General features: G+C 43.6%; 1 protein-coding gene across 1 annotated transcript in view; it reads right to left on the reverse strand.

Moving 5' to 3' along the window:
- Window positions 1-2,940: 2,940 nt before the first annotated feature.
- Window positions 2,941-22,430, reverse strand: part of LOC138503825 (uncharacterized) — a 121,050-nt gene continuing 101,560 nt past the window's right edge. Inside the window, exons 7-8 of the mRNA XM_069623872.1 lie at window positions 10,732-10,889; window positions 2,941-4,775 (exon numbers count right to left, since the gene is read on the reverse strand). Coding sequence (XP_069479973.1) covers window positions 4,353-4,775; window positions 10,732-10,889 — 581 coding nt within the window. The 3' untranslated portion in view covers window positions 2,941-4,352. The remainder of the gene's footprint in view (window positions 4,776-10,731; window positions 10,890-22,430) is intronic.

Below are 22,430 nucleotides of genomic sequence, written 5' to 3' on the forward strand. Positions count from 1 at the left end.
CAAGACAGCAGTACAAAATGGGCGCCCTCTGTTTATTTTTTTCTGATTGTTTGCAGAAGATTACTGGTGCTGGCAGAAGCAGACCAAGCACAATGGACTGTGTTATTTACATGGTCGGAGGTACTTCTTGTATCGACCTCCTAAAACGAATGGGGAATGTCTGTTATTTTACATTCAACGTGACCTTTCTCCTTGCCTTCTTCCTGCTGTCTTAAGCCTTTCTAAATCATCTTTCTCCTCTTTACTATTTCTATTGGTCTCCTTATCACATGTTCCAATTACAATAAATTGCATTCAACTCTTGATATCTTCTTTGGACTTAATCTCCAGTTCCTATGTTTTACTGAAATCTGGATTTCCCCCTAAAATACTGTTTCCCTGCTCTTCTTTCCGCGGTAATACTTACATTTCCTCACTCCCCTGCCTCTCTGGCTAGGGCAGAGGTACTGGTGTCTTGTACCATTCCTCCTGGGCCCTCTCTCCACTGACCTTCAACCTTCCTTCCTTCCTTTCCTACATTTGAATAGCATATAAAAAATAAGAATAGAACATTTCATTTTGTCAACTTTACTAATCCTCAGCCCCTGGCATTCCTCAATCTCTATCGACCACCTGGTCCTTCTCCTTTCTAGTTTCTATGAGGACCTTGATTCCCTCCTTTCTTCTCTTCCATCTGTCTTTTATCTGCTCAGTCAGTATAATCCTTCTCTTATCTCCCGTCTTCTATCTCTGCCTACCATGTATCTCTTTCTGACCATTTTCTTTTGTCCTTCTCTTCTTCCCTCCCCCTCTCAATTTCTACAGCGTTATCTTCAGCATTTTAATTCTTCCCCCTTTCTTCCTCTCTTTCCCTCCCCTCATCTTTTCTCTTCCTACTCCTCAGACCAAGCACCCTCCATGTTCGTCTTCTTTCCACCTTCGACACTATATCCTTCCCTTTCCCTGTCCTTTTTCCCCCTCCCATAAACCTTCTCAACCACTGCTTCCCCCCTCTCTCCTCTCCATAAGGTCCTTTCTACACAAGACTGAGTGACACTAAAAGAAATCTGGCCTTCTTTCATATTTGAATACTTTATCTGCTCTTCAAACGTCTTATGACACTTTACTTCTCAGAGCTAAATAAACAGTACTTCTCCCTCACTCTTTCTTTCTCACCAACCGCATCACCTCTTTGAGCTCCTTAACAAAATGTTCTCTCCCCTCTTATCGTCTGATTTTGCTAACTATTTTCTTCTTAAGTATCTAGTCTACACTCCTTCCTTGCCCTCCTTCACCTTCTGTCTGTACCCCTCCCTCAAACCCCCTAAAACACTTTCTCTATTCCTTCCTCTTTCTCATCCTTTCCCCCCCTGCGTGACTCTGACAGCTGCCCTAATTCCTTCTACCTATCCTATCACCTATTTTCCGCTCGCCTTAATCTTTCTCCCACTACCTAGACTTTTCTGTTTTCTTTCAAACAAGCTGTCATCATTCCCATCCCCAAAAATCCCTGCTGTGACCTGCCCTTGCCCTCCAGCTTCTGGCCTATTTCTCTTCTCCCATTTCTCTCTAAAATCTTCGAAAGAGTAGTCTACTCTCAAACTTCAGCTTTTCTCTCGTCGTCTTCCTCCATCACCCTGATATAATCTGGTTCCGCTCATCTCATTCCACTGAGACTGCCTTACTTCATGTTTCGAACTCTCTCTTGACACCCCCTCTTCCATTCCTATTTTCTTGGACCTCTCAGCAACATCTGATATGTCAACCACCACCCTACTCTTCTTTCTTCCCTCTGGCAAATGTTCACAAATGTTTTTTCAATCCTATCTTTCAGATTGTTCCTCCTCTGTTTCCTGGGCCGGACAATATTCTGCCTCTCTCCCTCTTCGTTATGGTGTCCCACAAGGTCCTGTACTTGGTCCACTTCTATTCCCTATCTACACTATCCCCCTTCATCATGCTATCATTGATTCCTTTAAGCTCTTGTCACCTCTATGCTGATGGCACACAAATATCCCTTTCATTTTCCTCTTTCTCTGACTCTTTGCAAGCTACTGAACCTGCTTGTCTGCGGTCGAAAACTTGATGTCTGCCCACTTTCTACACCTTATCTCTACACACATTAAACAATTATGTGTCCCTCCCTCTTCCCTTTCTCCTGCCCTTTCCGGCATTCTTTTCCCTCCTACTTTTCATCCATTCTCCTCCTTGCCGCGTAATCTTGATGTTACTTTTGATTCTTCTCTGTCTTTTTCCAATCACATCGCTTCCACAGCTCGCATCTGTCATTTTCATCTCTTTAATATTTGTTGTATCTGCCCTTTTCTCTCCCTTGAAGACACTAAACTTCTTATCTCTTCTTCTGTGCTCTCTTGACTTGACTACTGTTCAGTCCTTCTCTTTGGTCTTCCTGTTTCCATCTTACCATCTTCGTTCCATCTTTAATTCTGCTGTTCGTCTTGTGTGCCTCCTTCTTGTGCATGTGCCCATTACTCTTACCACTAGGATGAAAGGAGGATGGGAGCTGTTTCTAAGTGGGAAGAGTGAAGCCTGTATCAACTACTTAAGTATCCCGTGGAGGATAATTGCATCTATTTTGGAAATCTGTAGATTGTTTGCTGTTATTGAATTGTATGTTAGGACTATATTTTATGGATGTATGTTTTAATTTTTCATTGTGTGAAACATTTTTTATCAAACTATCTTAGTAAAGTAAATAAATGTTAAATAAATAATGACTCTTGCTATTCTTTCTAATTCTCTTCTACCCTTTGACTCATGCCTACACTTCCACCTTTTGCTTATTGTCTTTAAATGTATCCACAGCCTTGCTCCTTCTTATCTTTCCGATTTGATTTCCCTCTATTCCCCCCCAACCCCCTCATCCCCTCTGTTCTCAAAATCTTCATTTACTCTCTGCTCCTCCGGCCCCCTCGCCCCTTTACATTTTTGCTTGTTACAATTACTTCCCTCAAACAGTGGAATTATCTCCTTCTAGATATTTGCTCTTCTCCCTCTCTCGGTTTTTCACACTATACGCATCTTCTTTCTTCCCTTACCACTAACTGAAATTGAATGTGCAGCCAATACTTTTCTCCATCTGTTCAGTTCTTATTTATGTACCGTTTATTTTTTGTAAACTTTATACGTTCAGAGCTTTGTCAAAAGTGCTCTATAAATGTCAATAAATGAAAATACAAATACATTTCCTTACAATGTGAATTTCTGCAGAGTTTTTTTCATCACGGTGTTGAACTCTGATGCTGCTTTGTGGAATTTTTACATACGAAGACTACAGTTCTAAAAACACTTAAAATGTACCCTTTTCAGATAGAACCAACAGAGGGGCTTCTTTGACTGGCGGCTGTCAGTTAAACAGCTCCACATCCATGTAGGGACCATCGTTCAGGGCAGCTCCCTGCCATTTCCACAGGTTCTTCCTTGAGTCATATTGTATGATTTGTGAGGATTATCCTTTAAATCAGACTCAGTTAATAATCTATTCGTTTTAACTCATTGGAAGTGCTTTGTAAGACTCTAGATCTCAACACCTCAGAGCAGTTCCCGTCCATCCTGTGTTATTTGCCTGATGGAAGCACCTGTTCTATTTACAGGCAACACTTCAACTTTCATGTGTCTTGAACCTTGGTATTGACCATATCAGGACACTTAAGAATGCTAAACCGGCTCTCAAATCTACCCAATCCTTCTCATATTGTGCTCTTTTCAGTCGTTCTTTGTTGCTAACCTGCTTTCGATATCAGCATTCCTTTTTTTACTTCTTCACATCATTGAAGGACATCCTCCTTTGCCTCACCATGGTGAAATGGATTCCTACTTGCATTCGATTATTTCTTATATTACTAACCTCCCACATCGTCCTCATACCAATGTTCTCTACCTTCATCCTTCTATCTAGTAATTCTTCTAGCTAGAAAACAGTTTCATTTCAGTGATACCTGTTTCTAATAGTTTCTACGATGATTTGGTTCCAAAGCTTTTTGCAGACTAAATAAAATAAATAAAAGCTCATGTTGAGACAAATTGTACAGTTGTTTCAAATGTAGGCTTTACTCAAAGTAATTGTGTTCTTTCTAAATAAGATGTGTGTGTGTATTCCCTCTCTTCCAGGTCTTTCTAAAAGACAGTGCTTGCATCAGCATCTCTTTGATATCCTTCTCAGAATTATTGACCACTGTGGTACTAGTAACATGATCACATAACTCCTTCACTGCCAGCGTTTTTCAGTGTCCTTCCACTCACTGATCTATTGTGAGTCCATTACTCATTTCAAATAAATCCTCCTGACCCTCTATTATTCATCTGCTGTCCTTCCTGAGATTGGGTAGAGGTTCCTTGCCCTATGGTAAATTTCAAGCAACATAATCTAGTACATGTGTGTCCACCAGGGCTTCTCCAGCATATTTCCCCACCGGGGAAATAGAATCTGTTAGCTCTGGTCCATTGATCTTCTGAAGTAATTTCTTTCCCACTGGTGTTTCTGCAACATCTTTCTCCAGGGCGGGAAAAGCCTCATTGATCACAAGATCATCGCCAACAATCTTTTCGACTAACTGGCTGCCCTTCAGTTGATCTCCAGTGTCCTCAAGGGCACCACCCTGAAGCTGTCCATATAAATCCTTTCCATTGGGAGGTTCTCTGACCCCCTTTGATAAAGCAGTTGGAGCCTCTTTCCACTGTGTTGAATCAGCCCAGGCATTCTTCCCGCTTCTCCTCCGGCCTGAGTAGGAAGGCAGCGACACGCCAGGATCCAAGAGATTGAGCACAGACAGTTTCTGAAGTGACAGGTCAAGGAAAACACTGAAGGTGGTGGGGAACTAAGACAAAGGAAGGGAGACAGGAGAATAGGAGGTGGTTAAGTGGCTAGTCGGACAGGGTAAAGTGGAAGGGAGGTTTGTCTCGAAATAAATACAATTTTCTTGTTAGGTCTGAACGAAGCAATGTAGCATTACACTTGATGTTTTTTCAGTTTGCTATCTGTTATTGATGTATATTCTGTGTGTTATCATGTGCGTTATCCTATTGGTTGTCTGCTATTTAAACATGTGAGATTAACATGGTCGTGTCCGAAACGACTCACCGCAACATCAGCACAATGCCCTCAATGACCCACACATTCATGCAATTTTCACATTATTGGAATGCTTATTACAAATGTTGCCGTTTTCTATCAATGTTCAATGTGCTCTACGTGTGAGTAACTGTCATTTTGCATATTCACAAAACAGAGAAAAACTTTATATAATCCACCTAGCAATTCCTAAATTTACAATGGGATTAATCCCATGTAGCTATGCAACAATGACAAACAATGGGTTAGTTTTTCTAAACTATTTAGCTGTGACAATGCTGTACTTGTCTGCTCTCTTATCATCTGTTCTACATATGGCAACACAACTTAAATCTGATGTGAGTTCGTAGTAATAACATATCTTTGTATGTGTATAAATGGTAATCAAATTGACAGTGCTTGTAATTTGCGTAGCCATCGTAAATAAGTAATAGTAATTAAAAATGGTGATTTATATCACATCACTTTCATTGCACATTTATGAATTCAGCTTAAATGGTAGGCACATTAATCCGTTCCAGCTTGGTCCTGGTCTTCTTTTATGAGATGCAATGCCCTTCATTTTCTTCAAAAAAGCTTCAATGACTGGAACTTGAAAAAGAAACCCTGCTCGGATTTCCTCATGCATCCAGGTAACACTAAAGGGATGTTCTAACCACCTGTCTGTTATATACACTGTTTTCAATTATACACTTTTACTGTTGCTTGTAGAGGTGAAATATTGTTTTTAAACACCATAATACAAATCCTCAATTTGTTTTGTGGCTTCTGTCATGTTCACACATCCTTGAAGGAAATGTAAGCATCTGAATTCTAAGCCCCAGGAGCCAAACATCTGCGCCCCCTGTCCTTTTGGGTCTGTGTAAGATTGTGCCCTTCTAGCTGAACCTTTTTGTATGGCACTAATGACAACTCCATGAGACGGAGGACGTTGGGAAAATTAGCGTCATTGCTATTATCCGAGCTTGCTCACCACCTGTTGTATTATTGATATTGGAGAAAAGCAATGAGCAAATCCCTCGTGCTAACTGAACAACAGTTCATTTCCTGTGGGTGTAACCTAAATCATAATCGCTACATTAGTTTGCTGTATCATGTTGCAAAGAGATTTCTTGCGCACCCAATTTGTGAAAAGACAGATTTTGTTTTGCCTTGTGAGTGACCTTGTAAATGATTTATCTCTTGTCATTGAAGTGATATTCACAACTGAAACTACTTGCAAGATCTTGCTTATTCCCAATGCCACTTGGACGACACCTCTGCTGATGACGTTCAGAATGTATCAGCCCTGTGAAAATATGTAATAAACAGGCTCTGTCTTTGTTGGGTCCGTTTTGCTCATGACATGCTTATTTAAATGTTGGTGAACTGTCTATAGAGCTACTCTTTTTTTTCATTCATTTTGTTATTTTTTTTTTTATTTTGGACATGCAGGGTGGATAAAATCTAGATATACATATAAAAAACATTGCAGTATAACAGTACACCCATTTGCAAAATGTCTTGTTTAGGAGCCATCATAACACAATATACAGTGTTGCCACAAGGCACCAAACAGGCATTCAAGGATCCAATAACTGTATAAATATGACAATTATTTCACTACAAAGAAAAGACTGGAAGCATCAATTCACTTATTCAGTAGTCATGTTGACATATTATAATGGGGTCTGTAACGTGTGGCTCACCACATATTTTGGACTCCCTTGATCCCTCATCATTGACTGTGCTGGCTAAAGTTGATGAGAGGTGTAGTCCAAAACAAAGGGAGAGGCAAAGGTTGCAGACCCATGTGAACATGATTATCATATTCAATCTATCTTAGTTGCTAACACAATAGGTGACTTATGACTTTCCCATGCCATGAACTCGAATTTGAAGACTGAATACTAGATCCATTTTGATGACGTACTTCTACATAATTTGAAAGTGTTGGGGAAACAGCTTATCTTATTCTTTGTTAAGATTGGTAACAGCCACTTATTGGGCAGTTCTTGATACATGGTACTGAGGAACGGAACATTTTGTGCAGTTTCCTGACCGCTTTTGCCACACACACATTTTTCAGTCTGGGTATTCATTTTAGGGCCACTATAATCCAAAGAGGCTACTGGGAGAATCACAGATCTGTGATTCAGATATAGACTTGTGAGCTCCTATTGGCTGTTTTTCCAGCGCACTGATGTATTGTTGGCTAGGTGACATATGCAAGCAACCTGCCTTCGGTCCGCGTGCCATACTATTTCTAGAGAAGCAAATGCTCTGGAATGCCTGTGGCTATTGTTGCCTCTATGATTTTGATCTCCTGATTTGAAATTTGCGAACTGTTCTTTCCATTAATTACACAGTGGAGGTTTGGGGGTGGGGGGGGGGGGGCTGGGAAGCTGGAACAACATTTTTACTGTTTTGTTGATTGCTGGCATTGAATAATGTAGGAATACATTAGTTCCTCAGCAACCAATCTTCTAACAATGGATGCCCATAATGTGATACTGTGTGTAAATGTCCCGCCATGGCTGCTTGATTTTGTGAACACTTGGTGCTGGCCTTCAACCAAAATGTAGTATCTTGAACTGGTAACCTCTCTACTTACCACGAAGTACAGAAGCCATGTGTACTCATAGAGGATTGGCATGGCCATGAAGTGATATTCCGGAGGGAGAAATTACATTTTTCATGCTTGCCATTTTGAAAATCAGGATTTTTGCATATTTGATTAAAGGGTGCACTTATAGGAGCTCCAGCCAAATTAGCAACCCTTCAGCCAGAATATTCAACCATCAACATCGACGGCACCAATATCCCAGTGTCAAAACAAGTAAAAACACTGGGCGTGTACTTCGATGCTAGCCTGACCATGACCAAACATATCAATGTACTTTCCTCCTCCACGGCCTACACTTCCAAATTAATCGCACTCAGCCGACAATTTCTGACCCCAGCAAACTGCCTCACCCTGGCCAGAGCACTGGTCCTATCGAAATTGGACTACTGTAATGTATTACTACTGGGCACCTCCAACACCAACCTAGCCAAAATGCAACTTTTGCAAAACAAAGTCCTGAGGGCAGCACTAGGCATAAAAAAAATCAGACCATATATCCAAGACCAGGAAAGATGCCCACTGGCTCCCCATCAAAGCCCGCATCATTTTCAAAACACTATGCATCACCCACAAATGCATTACAAAAAAGGACCTATCTACCTCAATAACACTCTGCATCCTAAAACTAACATAAGATTACTGAGATCCAACGACAAACTCCTCCTGGACCCCCCTCGATTCAAAACCACTAGAGCAGGGGGCAGCAGCTTCACCACTTTAGCCCCCAAACACTGGAACACCCTACCCATCATCATCAAAAAAGCATCCTCCTTCAAGCTCTTTAAGAAACAGCTAAAAACCTGGTTATTCAACCAATATTAGCACCCTAAGATAGGACCCCTCCATCGGACACTGTTGTGAATACTTAGGCCACTGTATATTGTAACCTATATCTTGTAATGCAACCTTTGTAATGTTTGATTGTGACTAATTTCTAAGCTATCTTATAACCTCGCCGTGACACCCGAGGGTCTGGGCGTGTAACAAATATACAAAATAAAATAAATAAATAAATAAAGGGGCCTTAGTGTTTCATCCTGGGAATTGGGTAGGAAGACACTTGCCTTTTCCTTTAAAGGTATGCTCATGATACCAGCAAGAGAGGAAGATGTTCTTCTTGCTCCACTCTTTAGTAGGGTTCTAGATGAGTATGGACATCCAGTATTTCACTATTCGTTACTGTGTGACTTTCGAGAATCAACTGGTCTGTGGTGGCTGCTGTGCATGTGTGTCGGAAGAACCTCTGTATTTCTCCGACTGGTGTGCTGTAGCCAGGCAGAGGGTATGTAACACGTGTCATTCCTGTGAGTCTGTCTTTCTCATGACTATGTGTTTCACCTGTATGTATCCTGAGTGTTATTAGTAACTTGATACCAAATTGTAACTCACATACAGATCTTGAAACTTGGACCGAGGTATGCCTACGTTTTGCTAATCCAGTAGTCAGTCGTAGTGTTTGCTTTACCGAGGAAGTTTCTCACTTGGTTGCCTTCTTGTGTATCCCCTTGTTTCCTGTGCTCCACTGCCAAAATATGTATTTAAGGCGATTTCATATTTTCTGAACTTTAATTTCTGGATTGTCGTGCTTTATAGTAAGCAGTCCTGCAGCTCCTCCTGCAGTAGCCCAGAGTTATTTACCAACTGCCTTCAGCTTCTTGACGCCTTGATCTGCCTTGTGGCTCAAGGTACTTGTTTTACCCTTTTTAGTTGGACAAGAAGTTCCTTGTGCTGTGATTGCCTTTTATTATGCATACCCAGTGGACAGAGCTAGTATAGACTGCACAGAAAAGAAGGATGAGCTTCATTGAAAGGTGCTGGCATGTTTGATGATGTCAAGTTCAAATGCTCAGAAGTCTGTACTTCAGCAACCTCTTAGGGTCTATTAAAGTCACAAAGCCAGCATAATGCAAAATAAGACAGCCTGGTACACCCAAAAGGGTTTCATGTTATATCAATGAAAAAAAGTACTTTGTGTTAATTTATTTCGTGGTAATTAGTACCATTTTTCACTTCAAATGTTCCTTTTAATTGGGGGGTGACCCCTCCATGGCCCCCTTCCTCTTCACTACCCAACCACCTTTTACTCCTTAGCCCACAACTACATGTAATTAATTCAAAGTCATTTGAAGTATTTACCACGAAGTAAATGGCTGCGAAGTAATTTACTTCATGGAAACAGCTGGGTAACCCCAATAGACAGCGAGAGGAGAATAGTTCTGTCACAAAGGAGCAGGAAAATTCCAGCATAAGCATATGTCGCTCCTGACCTAATGGTAGACAATACCCTGGGAGAGGAGAGGGCTCAGACCAGCTGTGCCACTGAAACCAAAAGCATAGGAGCTAGATGTATCCAAGCCCTGTATGCCGGGCTCCAAGGCAAAAGGTTTAGTCCTCTTTATAAGGTGGCCAGGCAGGCTGCATCTTCTGGAAGATGTTCTCAAAACGGCTTAAACCACAGATGGGCCTAAAACAAACTTCTTACTCTGCGGGAGATTGTTTGTCATATATCAAAAGAAGTTCAAATATCTAAAATGTGTCTAAAGTTAGGGTATCTCATCTAACAGTTGCAATGATACTGAAATATATGTGTATCTTATTCACAGAGTATAACAAATGCTATTAATCACACAACATCATCTTTCATCAAAACAATCAATCTATAGGTGGGAATCTATCAATGTACCAATAAGAACAAGAAATAGCCAAAATCATAGAGGCTTAGGGTTCGAAGTGTGAATTAGTTACACACATTGACCCTGTAACAACTACATTATTAGGACCCACTTACGTTGGTTTCACTTGTGTTGTTTTAAGTGTTTGTAATTTGTTTTATGCTATATGATCATTTTCTGCATCTCCTGGACGCCATTCAACATAAACGACCAAAGGCGTACACTACTGCCTGCCCCGCTACCTGTTGGAATTCAGGCTTGTCATCAAGGTAGCCAGCATCTTCTTGTGCCTATTTGGCATAGTGCATGGATTCTACGTGTGTCTGGCCCCTCTTACCTGTGCCTCGGTCATGGACGACTTGAACCCAAAAGACAAAGGATACATTTTGGCCACTCAATGGCGGTAGACTCAGCATTGACGGCGGTTGAGTGAGACGTAACGTTGCGCCTGACCCAGACGGGTGGAAGTACAAATGGGCCTTCGGGCTGAACAGGTGCCCCAGCTTTGTGGGCATGAATAGGGCCGGAAGGCAGACATCATCTTAAATGACAAAGTGACAGCATGAACCACTGTGCCAGAGGCAAGCAGAAGGGGCAGCTGGGAGAGAGCTACCACTAGAACACAAAGGGGAAGAGAATTACTGTGGAGTGGAAGGGGGGGGGGGGTCTGAGGAACCTGAGAACAGAACCTTGATAGGCTAAATTAAAACAGCTGGGAGAATAGACACAATGGAGGAGAGCACAGGGATGGAGAAAAACGATGGGCAGAAAGGAGAGAAAAAGGGGGTAACACACAATGAATGTAAGGGAAGTGGGGTGAAGAAAAGGAAATATATATTTGTACAAAGCGGAAACAGACAGGAGAAATACTGGAAATCTGGTCAACGAGGGTTGGACTGGGACAACAAATAGTTAGACCCAGAAATTAGGCCACATATACGAGATACAGTTCGTGATTTGGCATGACAAATTGTGTACAAAGTGCCTGGAGCAGCAATTTTGGTAAATAGTGCTGTTTACATCACACTGGAAGGGTAACATCAGTCAAAACAACCAGTGTACACAGTAACATAAGTCAGCCTACTGGTCCACATTGGCCCATAAAATGAGCCCGCAGAGGTCTGTGGCGCCATGCCTTCAAGCATTGCCCTTTCGGCCAGTCCAAGCATGCTGTGAATTCCATTCACATTGTGAGCGTGCTAGCCGATTGTAGGTGTGAGACCCATTCACAACGTGTGCAGCTACAAGAGAGTGCACATCCCACTCACAGAGGTGGGAGAAGCTGTGTGTACGCCGGACACTACTGCTCTCACCCCTTTACAGCTCATAGCCCCCATTCACACTGAGTGCAACTGCGAGAGATTCCAAACTCCATTCCCACTGGTGTGTGTTCAGTTCTCTGCTGTCTCTGACGCAGAGATCAGTAGATAGATGGTAGTGTTGTGCTCAGGTGATGATGGGCAAGGTGTCTGGGCACGGACATCTCTCAGCTTTTTGATCTCAGAATATGACTCTCACAGCCAGTCTAGCCTGTATGTAGGTCTCAACCCTGTCCACACTGTGTGTGCACTACAAGACAAGCCCAGTGCCATTCACACTAGAGGGGTTACCGTGTTTACCTCTGAAATCTTCACAGTGGGGCCTCAACTAAAGGGGGAGTCCAAATCTGCTTACATTGACATTGGTATGTTCTGCCATTTGTCATGGAGCCCCCACTGACGAAGATCAAAGTAGCCAATTCATGTTTAGGGTGTAGCCGTGTGCATGACAAACCTTCATTAAGCCTGGTGAGTAGTTCCACTCAGAATTTATCATTTATTTTACATATTTATGTAGTTTTCTGTAACCCCCAGAAGGCCCGAATAATGTGCCAGGCTCGTATACAGACATTAGGAAAACATCAAGAATAAAACTTTAAAAACTGTCCATTAAGATACCATAAATCGCAAACAATTATTTTAACAAACAGAATACATAATCTGAGTCATGACGATGAACCTATCACAAAAACGTGGTTTTAAAGTTATCATGCACGTTGCGAGAGAGTATGATTCCCAGGTTTCATGCAGATGGGATGGGGACAGCGGGTATAGGCTGATCGATGTTGGAGGATAAGGTAGGTCATACAAGACTACATTTTTGGCATGAGTTGTATGTTTGATATAAGAATGTGTTACGGAGTCTAAAACTGTTATTTAAAAGAGGCAAATTCAGTTTCCATACAATGTGATTTCCCCATTTCCATTCAGGTGGCGTAGTCAAGAAATGGTGGCATCCTAAAGATGAGCCCCCCTCAAGGCGATGCTCGGGTATTGTGATGGTGGACATGTGTACAACAAGGTCAGGGTTCTGTAAAAGTGTATAATATATGAATATCTTAGGAGAACAGGCATGTTTGAGGTAAGTGTTATGTTTACTGCCAGAGCGGCAGGAAAGTATTGGGAGAGTTTGGTAAAATAAAGGTCTTATATAGGAGAAAGAAAGGGGGACATCAGGTAAGAATTGAGAGTTTCAAGGAAAGCACCTACTATGCTTACAACATCAAAACGTGTTTGTCCACGAAGGTGGTCGCTAAGGTAATTCCAAGAGATTTAAGGGACTGATGAGGAAAGAAATAAGGAGGGTGTGGGTGCTTTAAGTATTATGAATATTACCAGAGGAGTTACCACAGTTTAGCATCTGCAATGGTTGCCTCATTAGTGGTTCTTTAAGACAGGAGTACTGCATTGAGGGGAATGAGGAGGAATGGTGTGGTTGGGGTACACGTTGTTGGTATTGCAGGTTCCCCAAAGAAATTGGCCAATTATAATTTAACATCAGCTTTCAATTAACAGCGTCAGTGGTGGGACGATTTACCAGGTCTCGTAACTTATCCTCAGGGGTGAGTACTTTCCTATGAGGCTATGGAGGTGAGGCTTATTACCCAAAAGACCCCTTAGGGGAGATACTATGCGGGAGGACCTCATAGGGAGGGACCCCCCCCTCCTAGGGATAAGGACATCCACCTGGGGAAAAGCCTCCATACCACCACAACACATAAACCCCTACCCTCATGGTCATCCTTTTCAAACTCCATTGATAGTAGAACCATGAGCTACTGTAAACCCATGACTTTGACCAGTATAAGCCCTACTGAGATGAAGAACGTGAGAGGCATATGGAGTAACCAAATGAAGAGTCAGCCAAGTACTGTAACAAGTTGTCTCACTGGAGGCATGAAGAGTGCCAAAGAGACTTTCATAGATGGTGTTGATGTTACACAAGGGCTGCATCCACCTTATAAACAAGAAAGCGAGAACAAACTAAGGGGATCTCATTGTGGAAGCCAGGAGTATTCAAACAAAGCCCGGGAAGTTCAAAGTTGGAATGTTAAAGCCGGAGCAATTGCGTCTCTCCAGGAGGGAGATGGGAAGGACAGGACATTGCCAAAGCATCTTGAGAGCTGGCAGGTGGTGGCATGACCGCTGGAAGGTGGACCGTCGGGTCCAGAAATGACGCAGTGACCACGAGCCTGTCGCAGAGCCATGCAGGAAGCAAGAAGGAGGAAGAAAGGCCCCTGCGACCCTGCGAAGTCCCGAAGCGGTGTCCCCAATCCACCATAAGTAGCAGGAACGTCAGGAAGACTGGGTGGGGTCCGGGAAGAGGCCCAGCTCACTCAGAGTGCAACAGGATTCATCTCCCTTATCGCAGTGGCCAAGTCAATACCTCTACTCCAGCAGAATGCAACAGGAGTCACCTCCCTTGTTGCAGTGGCCCAACCACTACTACTGCTCCAGCAGAGTGCAACAGGAGTCATCTCCCTCGGTGCAGTGGCCCAAACGCTACTACTGCTCCAGCAGAGTCCAACGAGAGTCATCTCCCTCGTCTGGGTGGCCCAACCACTACTACTGCTACAGCAGAGTGCAACAGGAGCCATCTGCCTCGTCGGAGTGGCCCAACCACTACTATAGTACATTTGCGAGAGGTTTATAAGGAAGATACAGAGGATCCGGAAAAAATATTTATCATCCAGATGTTAAAGGGAAGCCAAAGAAGGCTGTGATCTTTTCTGATTCCTGCAAAGAGTTAAAAGGGACTGATACAAACTTTCTGTAAAAGTACTGAAAGCCTGGCATTGTTAAGGTGAGTATCACGTGAATGTTGCGTACCTGTCTGCTTGGTTGCTGATCTTGACGTGGCAGCCAGACTGACAACTGTTGCTTGATGAGCGAGTGACACGAGGAACCAGCCTCTCCACCACCCAAGATTGATACTGGGTGGAAGATGGACCAACTACCAACGTCACGGGATGCTCTCTCCTGAAATGACGTACGGACAGTGCAAGCACTGGCAGGAGAGGCAGAAGTTCAAAGTCCTTAGTCTGAAGATTCTTGCCAAGGGGTGAAATCCAGAAGAGCCAGTCCCAGAAGAGATGAAGCAGATGCTTAGGCCTACCCAAGTCGATTGCTGGCCGGAGGTGATGAACGGGGAGAAGACAGAGGCCGACTCAAATCTGTCCACAGGAATGCGAGTGTCTTGCAGGCAATTGGAAACAGATTATGATAGGACAGGCCAGACAGATGCCACAACTGATTGTCCAAAAGTCCGGGACTGAAACTGGAGAGGACTCAGGCAGGAGGAAGGGAAACTGATCCAAGAATAGGAACACCCAAGAACCAGGGAGAGAGCCAGCAAACAGGGAAGGGAACCCACAGCAAAGCTAGGTCTGGACAAGCAAGTGGCCCCAAGGACCTACTGGAGAGGGTGAACAGGAATGGGAAGGAAAAACCCAGGGGCCAGGGCTCCAGGGCTGCAGACAGGAACAAAACATGAAGGACTGGGGAGCCGAGCGAGCGGGCAACACGATCTGGAACAAACCGCGTTGAGACGCGACTTGCTCCCGATCACAGCTCTCTTTTATGGGTCGCTGGCACCCGCAAGGCTTGAGACGCAAGCCGTCTCGTTGCCAGGCGCCGGCGGACCCAAAGTGAGGCTTGGAATGCAAGCCCTTCCAATCGCGAGGGCCCAATCCACGGCGTATGCGCGGAACCGTGACCGCGGTTTCCCACGCATGCGCAGAGGGATTCCAGCGCGGACCCCCGACGCTCTTCCAGTGGCGAATCCCCATGCGCAAAAGAGCGGGTAGATACGCCAAGAGGAGGAGGGGAAAGCTGGTGCAGAGAATCCCGGTCTCCATGTAAGTGGCGTGACAGGCATGGAGAACTTTGATAAAGGACCCGGGGAAGGGAGCCATTGCCCTGGTTTGAAGGGACATTGAAAGAATTACTAAGGAGATACGAACTTCTGACAGACAGAGGACAGACAACATAATTATTTTGGGATGTTCATTCTGACAGGTCACTAAAGGTTTCCTAGGTTGAAGGAGGGCAAGCCCCTTAAAAATAGGCAGCAAGAGGTTTTTTTCTTTCATAATAAAAGTTTATAGTCCCAAACATGACTCTTCCTTGTCAGTTTCCTTTTACACACTCAGAGTGGTTGCTAGGGATATCATTCAGTGTTGGCAACAGGAGATAGATGTATGTCAGGCAGGAGATTTTGAACACGAGGCATGCTTACTAGGGTAGCCAGTGTAGAGAGAGCAGGACTTAATGTGGTTGGATTTTCGGTTTCCTAAGATTTTGCACGCTGGACTGTGCTTTACATTTAGTTTTGGTGGTCTACTTTGGGACAATAGCTATGAGCTGGAAGTTGGGGGGCAGAACGTTTTCTGATTATGTTAACTTTATTTGTAAATAATTCTGAAATTTTAACCATTTCTTTGGCTTGAGGGTGGTCATTATAAGACGTGATGGGTCAGATCTGTGCTTAACTATCGCAAATACGTTCTTAGGCCCATTGTTGGCTGCATCAATTTGAGCCTTTAAATGAAACTAATCGCTCTACTACTCTTTAGCTTGTCATTGTACTTTCCATTTCTTGCTCCCGTGATGAGATTGTTGCTATCTTTTTTCTGATGCCCAGAAGGCTTATATGCCTGTGTTTAATTCTGCTGAGAACCATGGAGTGCATTTCCTGGATGATTGCTTCTTATTTTGAGTAAGGACAGCCATTTCATCACTGATTTCAGTTCATCATTTGAAACTGCTTGGTTATCTGGTTGTAAAATGTCATCTTGCTCATCATGCTTTTTAGATTTCTCACCCATGAAGTATGAATTTTGGGTTGACCAAGTTGTCTCACTTGATATGTGAGTGAGAAGGTCATCTGAAAGTGATCTGGTAAGTCCTGGCAGTGTCTTGTGTTTTTAGAAGTCCAGAGGTAGAGATTATTAAGTGACATGTGTATCTGCAATTTCATTGTCGTTGAATGTTGTTGGTTTCGAACATTACGTTCTTAATTCTATCACCAGATACTGCAATGAAGAGAAGGATTGGGGGTAGGCCGTTTTTGCATATGTAAGCAGTTTTGTGGATCATAGAGATCCCACCTCCTCTTTTCTTTGTCTTCTGACAGATGAATGACTGAATCTGGTATTCGCGAGTCCACAGTGGTTTGTGCAGTGTCGTCAAACCATTTTTCAGTTAATACCAGGATATCAAGGTGTAATGGTGTGGTCCAAAAAGAAATTTATAGCAGAGTGTTCAGTGTCTGTTTGTAGTATTTATATGAGATTGCAGCTCTGTATGGATCTCGTGGCTTCAGATTTCAATGTAGGCCTAACTCTGTTTGGGAAGCGGTTCCATTTATTTGTCTGTTTTTTAATGTAGCGGTGAGGGACGTTGAATCCACTTTGATGTGCTGCTGGTTTCCTGAGCTATTACAGTGCATACTGGGGATGAACACTGGATTGTTCAGTGCCTTGACAAGGTCATTTGGGGTTTGCATGATGTTATAGCTTGCCCAGCACATTGGAATGCTGACTCTTGGAATGTGATGACCCGGTACCGTTCTAGGCGGTAGCCCATTCCATAGTCAGCAGCAGCAGAGACCGCTTCTTGTCATGGCGAGGTGCACCAAATAAAACCCAATCCTAAACCTAACCACTAGACGTGTCTACCACCTTATTTCAGTGGCTATGAGTGTGTGGCACCACATGTGCAATAGCATCATCCAAGCAGTGCCACAGTCATTGGCAAGACCCCAAGGGGCCCCTCTGGATATGCACAGAGTTGTAAGTGGCACTCCCTGGTCCATAGACGGAGGGGAAGCCTGGGAGGTTGATGCAGAGAAAATGGCCAGTACCAATAGGTGTGCAGGGGACGGGAGTGTCCATAGAGTATGGTCACTTCCTTTACCCTTAGTCTTCTTTGACTCATGATATCACAGTCAATTATTCTCCCCCGCACCCTTTGCATTCTTGAATTAAGAAAGCCGGATGGGGCCAACAATCCAATAGAATTCTTACCGAGTATTACTTTGAAGTTATAGGTGTGCTTTATCTCCAATTTTTGTTAAGTAGGTTGATGCAGAGAACCAGGAGGTACCTCCCCAACTCCTCACTCCCCCCCCCCCCGAGGAATGCTGCAGATAGGCCTTTACTTTTTGCAGGGTGCCCACACCACGCAGGTGAAAACTTGCACTTTTTTTTTTTTCATCCTATTTTATTTTTACATTTTTTTTATAAAGCTCCAACTCGCCCATAGGCCTCAGAGCGTTCCAACAAATATATCACACAAAACAAACCTGACACATCAAAAAATAGAAATCAAACTAATACAAAGATAATCTAAAAACAAGATCAAATCAATCAATTATAATTCTTAGGCTTGTGGTGAGTGACAAACTGCCAAGTTTGTTGCAGCCACTCATAAGAACGGGAGATTGCTGTAACTACAGCCAATGACAATGCAGTCTGTATCATTCACGAGGACCAATCCTTGATTTGAACCCTCGGAAGAAATCTTAGTTCTTTGGTTCCAATGCAGATCTCCTCAATTGTAGACTGCAGCCAGGCTAAACTTTATTCCGAAGGGCTTCTCTCGGCACAGGTCTTTCCTGCTTATTCACATTTATAATAAAGTTTTTATCGATCCAAAACCAGTCCTCTTAAATATGGGTCCATGATCTCTGACATTAGAGCTTTTTTGATACGTATGTCTCTCCTCAGAGGGAGGATAACAGGATTATTTGTTGGGATCCTGGATACCAGCAAAGTTGGAGGCTTAATGGTCATACTATATACAGAGGCCGCAGACCCAAGTGGCCGAAATGAACCAGAGGCTAAGCCCTGAGGTTCAATATGGCCTTTAGGGAATACATCATTAGCAGTTATTGGCTGGTCTCCACCCTACTATGGACTAGCTGTATTATGCAGAGGTCTGTTTGACAACCTCTGTCCATCCTATCTAACTTTGGTATTATCTTCTCAAAGGAGTCTAATCGGGTTTGGAAATCCATAATGTTCTTACATTGTTCCAAATCCCAAATATTATTCTCCTTGATGGCCTATCATTTTCCGTCAGATTTCATTCCCTTTTCTCCCATATGGGAGTTTGAAAGAGCCTCAGTAATAACATTGTCTATATTCTTGAATACCCACCTCAGGCCGACTTGTGTGTTGCATTTGGGAAATCCATTTGGGAAAGATTACTTTGATGCACCGTTGAGGTCTCACTATCTTTTCTCAAATCAGGACTAATAGTCCGCAAATCTACGAGGGAACAATATTCATCATTCATTACTGCCCTTCTCCCTTTTTGAAGCCACTATGTTCTTCAGGCACTTCTAGCCAGAACTTCAGACACACAACTATCGCCCGGCGTTGATGGTCCACTGGCCCATTCCCCAAAAAACCTGTACTTTGGATCACACTTTAATGCCATCATATTTTAGCACCTTAATTGACCCATGATTAACAGGTTTAGGTGAAAGGGGACAAACATCTACAGATCCAGATATGGTTTTGGACATTCCCGCTATGGTGATAGGCAATCTAACAGGAATACCTGAGTACGACAGAGAGAAAATACCAATAAATAATGAAGAGGCAGAAAAAAGCACCACTCACCACACCAACAAATGAGCCTGTGTGGCTAATAATTGCAATAATATACAACTTAATAATAACAAAATGTATCAGCAGCTCAATCCAGCAGAAAAATGTTCGATTGCACGAGGAGTTAAATCATAAACAAATCAGAACAGCGCGTTTCACCCAATTATACTAGCAATGCTACATGACTTATAGGCAGTACGGCTGTGCTTTAAACAACATTACACGGACGGCGGTAATGGATAACGGTCACCGTTAATGGTACCAGTGCCCGTTAACCCTTACCGCCTTACTACGAGGTCCCTTTGCGGGTTGGAGAATTTAACGCCTGCTTTTTGCAGGCGTTAAAAACCAACCCGCAAAGGGACCAGGGAGCTAATTACGGTACCGCAATTTGCGGTACCGTAATTAGCACCTTCCCCATTCCCATTATGCTCTATGGGGCAAAAATGGGAATGGGGAAGGGCAATGGGGGGAAGGGGGAATTACCGTCCCACCAACCTTGGAATAGGGCGGTAATTCTCCTTTCCACCAAGGCGGTGCCGGTATTTTACCGGCATGGACCAAGGTGCTAATAGCACCTTGGTCCACTGCCGTCCTTGTAATGAGGCAGTCTGTCTAAAATAAATGCTGCCTGCCACCTGTATCGCATGCTTGGTGCTCTGACTCTCCAGGCTCACTGCTTCATGACACTGCAGCCACAGCGTCGAGCCCGCCCGGGACGAGTCACCGCCACCAGGCACCAATGAAGCCAAACTAATGTGAACACGACGGGAGTTCCGCGCCCCCCAGAGCACCAGCGAGGACAGGAACAGAGCGAGAAAGCCACTGACACCCTTGCAATACACCAGTCAATGAGTAAACGATGCCTGCCCACTAGCAGGACAGCGTTATCGGGAAGGAGAGGGGCAGACTATCCAACAGCCGACAAGCCACACCACATGAACGCTGCTTCTTCCATCAAGCTGTTGTTTACAGAATTTGAGAATTCGACAAAGGGACCATCTGCCTTGGGAAGCATGGGCATGAAGCTCCATGCTTACCATGGAATGCCAACCACTATACCAATACAACCAATAACAGAGGAACGTATGAGTGAGCAGCATCATTACATGCATTTGTCACAATGTGCCTTTGTCTCAAGAAACTGAAAAAACAATAGACAACAGTGACATGATATTACAAAAGCACCTAAAGGAAGTGTGCACGACGACTATACAAGAAACCAACTAGAACTAAAAAAGGATAAAGATACAAGTTAAAGATACCAAAGGTACACAAACCCCCACAAATTGTTTTGTAAAGGAAAGAAGGTTTGGCAGACTGAGGACAACACAGTCAAGCTCGAAACAGGTCAGGAAGCCCTAACAAAACAAAGGGAAAGAAGAAAAGGGGAGGAACAAAACGCAGAGTATAGCTACTCTAACCCATTGTTGGCGCACCCTGGCGAGCGACCGTCCGGATAGAAACTGTGGCTAGACTCTTTCCATGTGCTCTTGAGAGTCATGGGGATATACATTTCTATGATGACCAAAAAGATGTGGTTCTTCACGGTATCCTAGGCATGGAAGGACTGGGAATATTTAGTAGCCTATCCAGTGTATGCAACAAGAACAGGAGATGGGAGTGGGGCTTCAAGCACGTCAGGCAAAAAGGCACTTGAGTTACTAAAGGAACATTTCAGCAATTAAACCATTGTAATTCTGCAACGTTACCAATTCTTCTTTCAACAGTAAATTGAATGCAACAGCGTAGATAACTAAATTGCAGCACTGAGGGGACTTCTTGCCACCTGCAACTTCACGGGCATGGGGTAAGAGTACCTAGGAGACTAACTAATTATGCACAACTCGGACACCACCATCCAACAAAAACCCTGGAGACCGAAGCACTCGAACCTACAGGAGGAAAATGAAATGACAAGGAGCATGGAAATGGGCAGCAAATGTATCAAAATAATAAAGAATTCCAAGACAGAAGAAGGAGAGATACTCAGCATGAGATACCCTCGCCCCCGGATTTGAGCAAACCAAGACATGAAAGCGATTGGGAAGTATCCTCAATAGCCAAACTAGGAACAAGAGGACTACCCATTAAAAGAAGAAGTCCATAGACCCAAACGAAGAGAGATCCAAAGTAACAATGTGGGCACTGCGCCTGGAAGAGACAACTAAAGATAAGGATGGCTCCGTATTTAGGAGAGAATGCAGTAAGTGTAGGGCAAAAGGACATTACACACAGATGCGCAAAAACCGTGGGAAATGCAGAAAGGTAAGAACAATTCAAGAAGACTCTGGGAGTGGGGATGACAACCTGCTTCCAGTCAAAGGGGCAGGTGGAGACCAGAGGCGTTGCTAGGGGGGATTAAGGGGGCTATCACCCTGGGTCTTTTGGTTGTAGCCCTGGATAGAAGCTCAGGGGTTACAACCAAAAAGGCTAGCTAGCCCCCCAGTCCTGACAGTCCCAAAATTAGCGTAGCCCCGGATCTTTTCCAGACCTAGCAACACCCCTGGTGGAGTCTAACAAGGAATTGGCTAATAATACACATAGATGAAGTCCCCATAACAATGCTTCTAGATTCAGGTTCACCATACACCACGGTCAACATAGAGACTTGCACAAATGCCCTCGGGAGGAAAACGGCATACCTTTGTAAAACCGCAATTAAGCTGATGTGAATCCGAAATACCTCTGTGTATTCCTTCCATTAAGCATCGGGTGCAGGCCTTTGTGGACTCACATACCCTTTCATATTACTCACAGAGTTCTGACCAGTCCACAGTACTGAATCCATTGTCCATTCTCTAGGTGATGAACAGAGACAGGAAATTGATAAGAGTGGGCTGGTCATTCTCTGGGTTCTCTCAGAGGAATTCAGTACCATCAGTAACAAGATTTTGCTTGCTGCCTCTCGGATATTGTTATTTAAGAGCTTCCTTGAATGGGTTCAATTGTTTAACTAACTAGAAATGCAAAGTAATCCTACCTCCTTTTTTAATTGAAATTGGGGCATTTGAATTGTGGTGTGCCCTAGGACTCATAATTGTCGCAGCTGCTTTTTAATAGATAAATAAAATCCCTAGTGGCCACCACCCATGCACTGCTCCCAGCTTCTACTCAACAGATGTAACAGAGCAATGCACCGTGCTC

The sequence above is a fragment of the Ambystoma mexicanum genome, chromosome 11 (genome assembly GCF_040938575.1).
Source record: "Ambystoma mexicanum isolate Mex_15411 chromosome 11, UKY_AmexF1_1, whole genome shotgun sequence".
NCBI lineage: Eukaryota > Metazoa > Chordata > Amphibia > Caudata > Ambystomatidae > Ambystoma > Ambystoma mexicanum.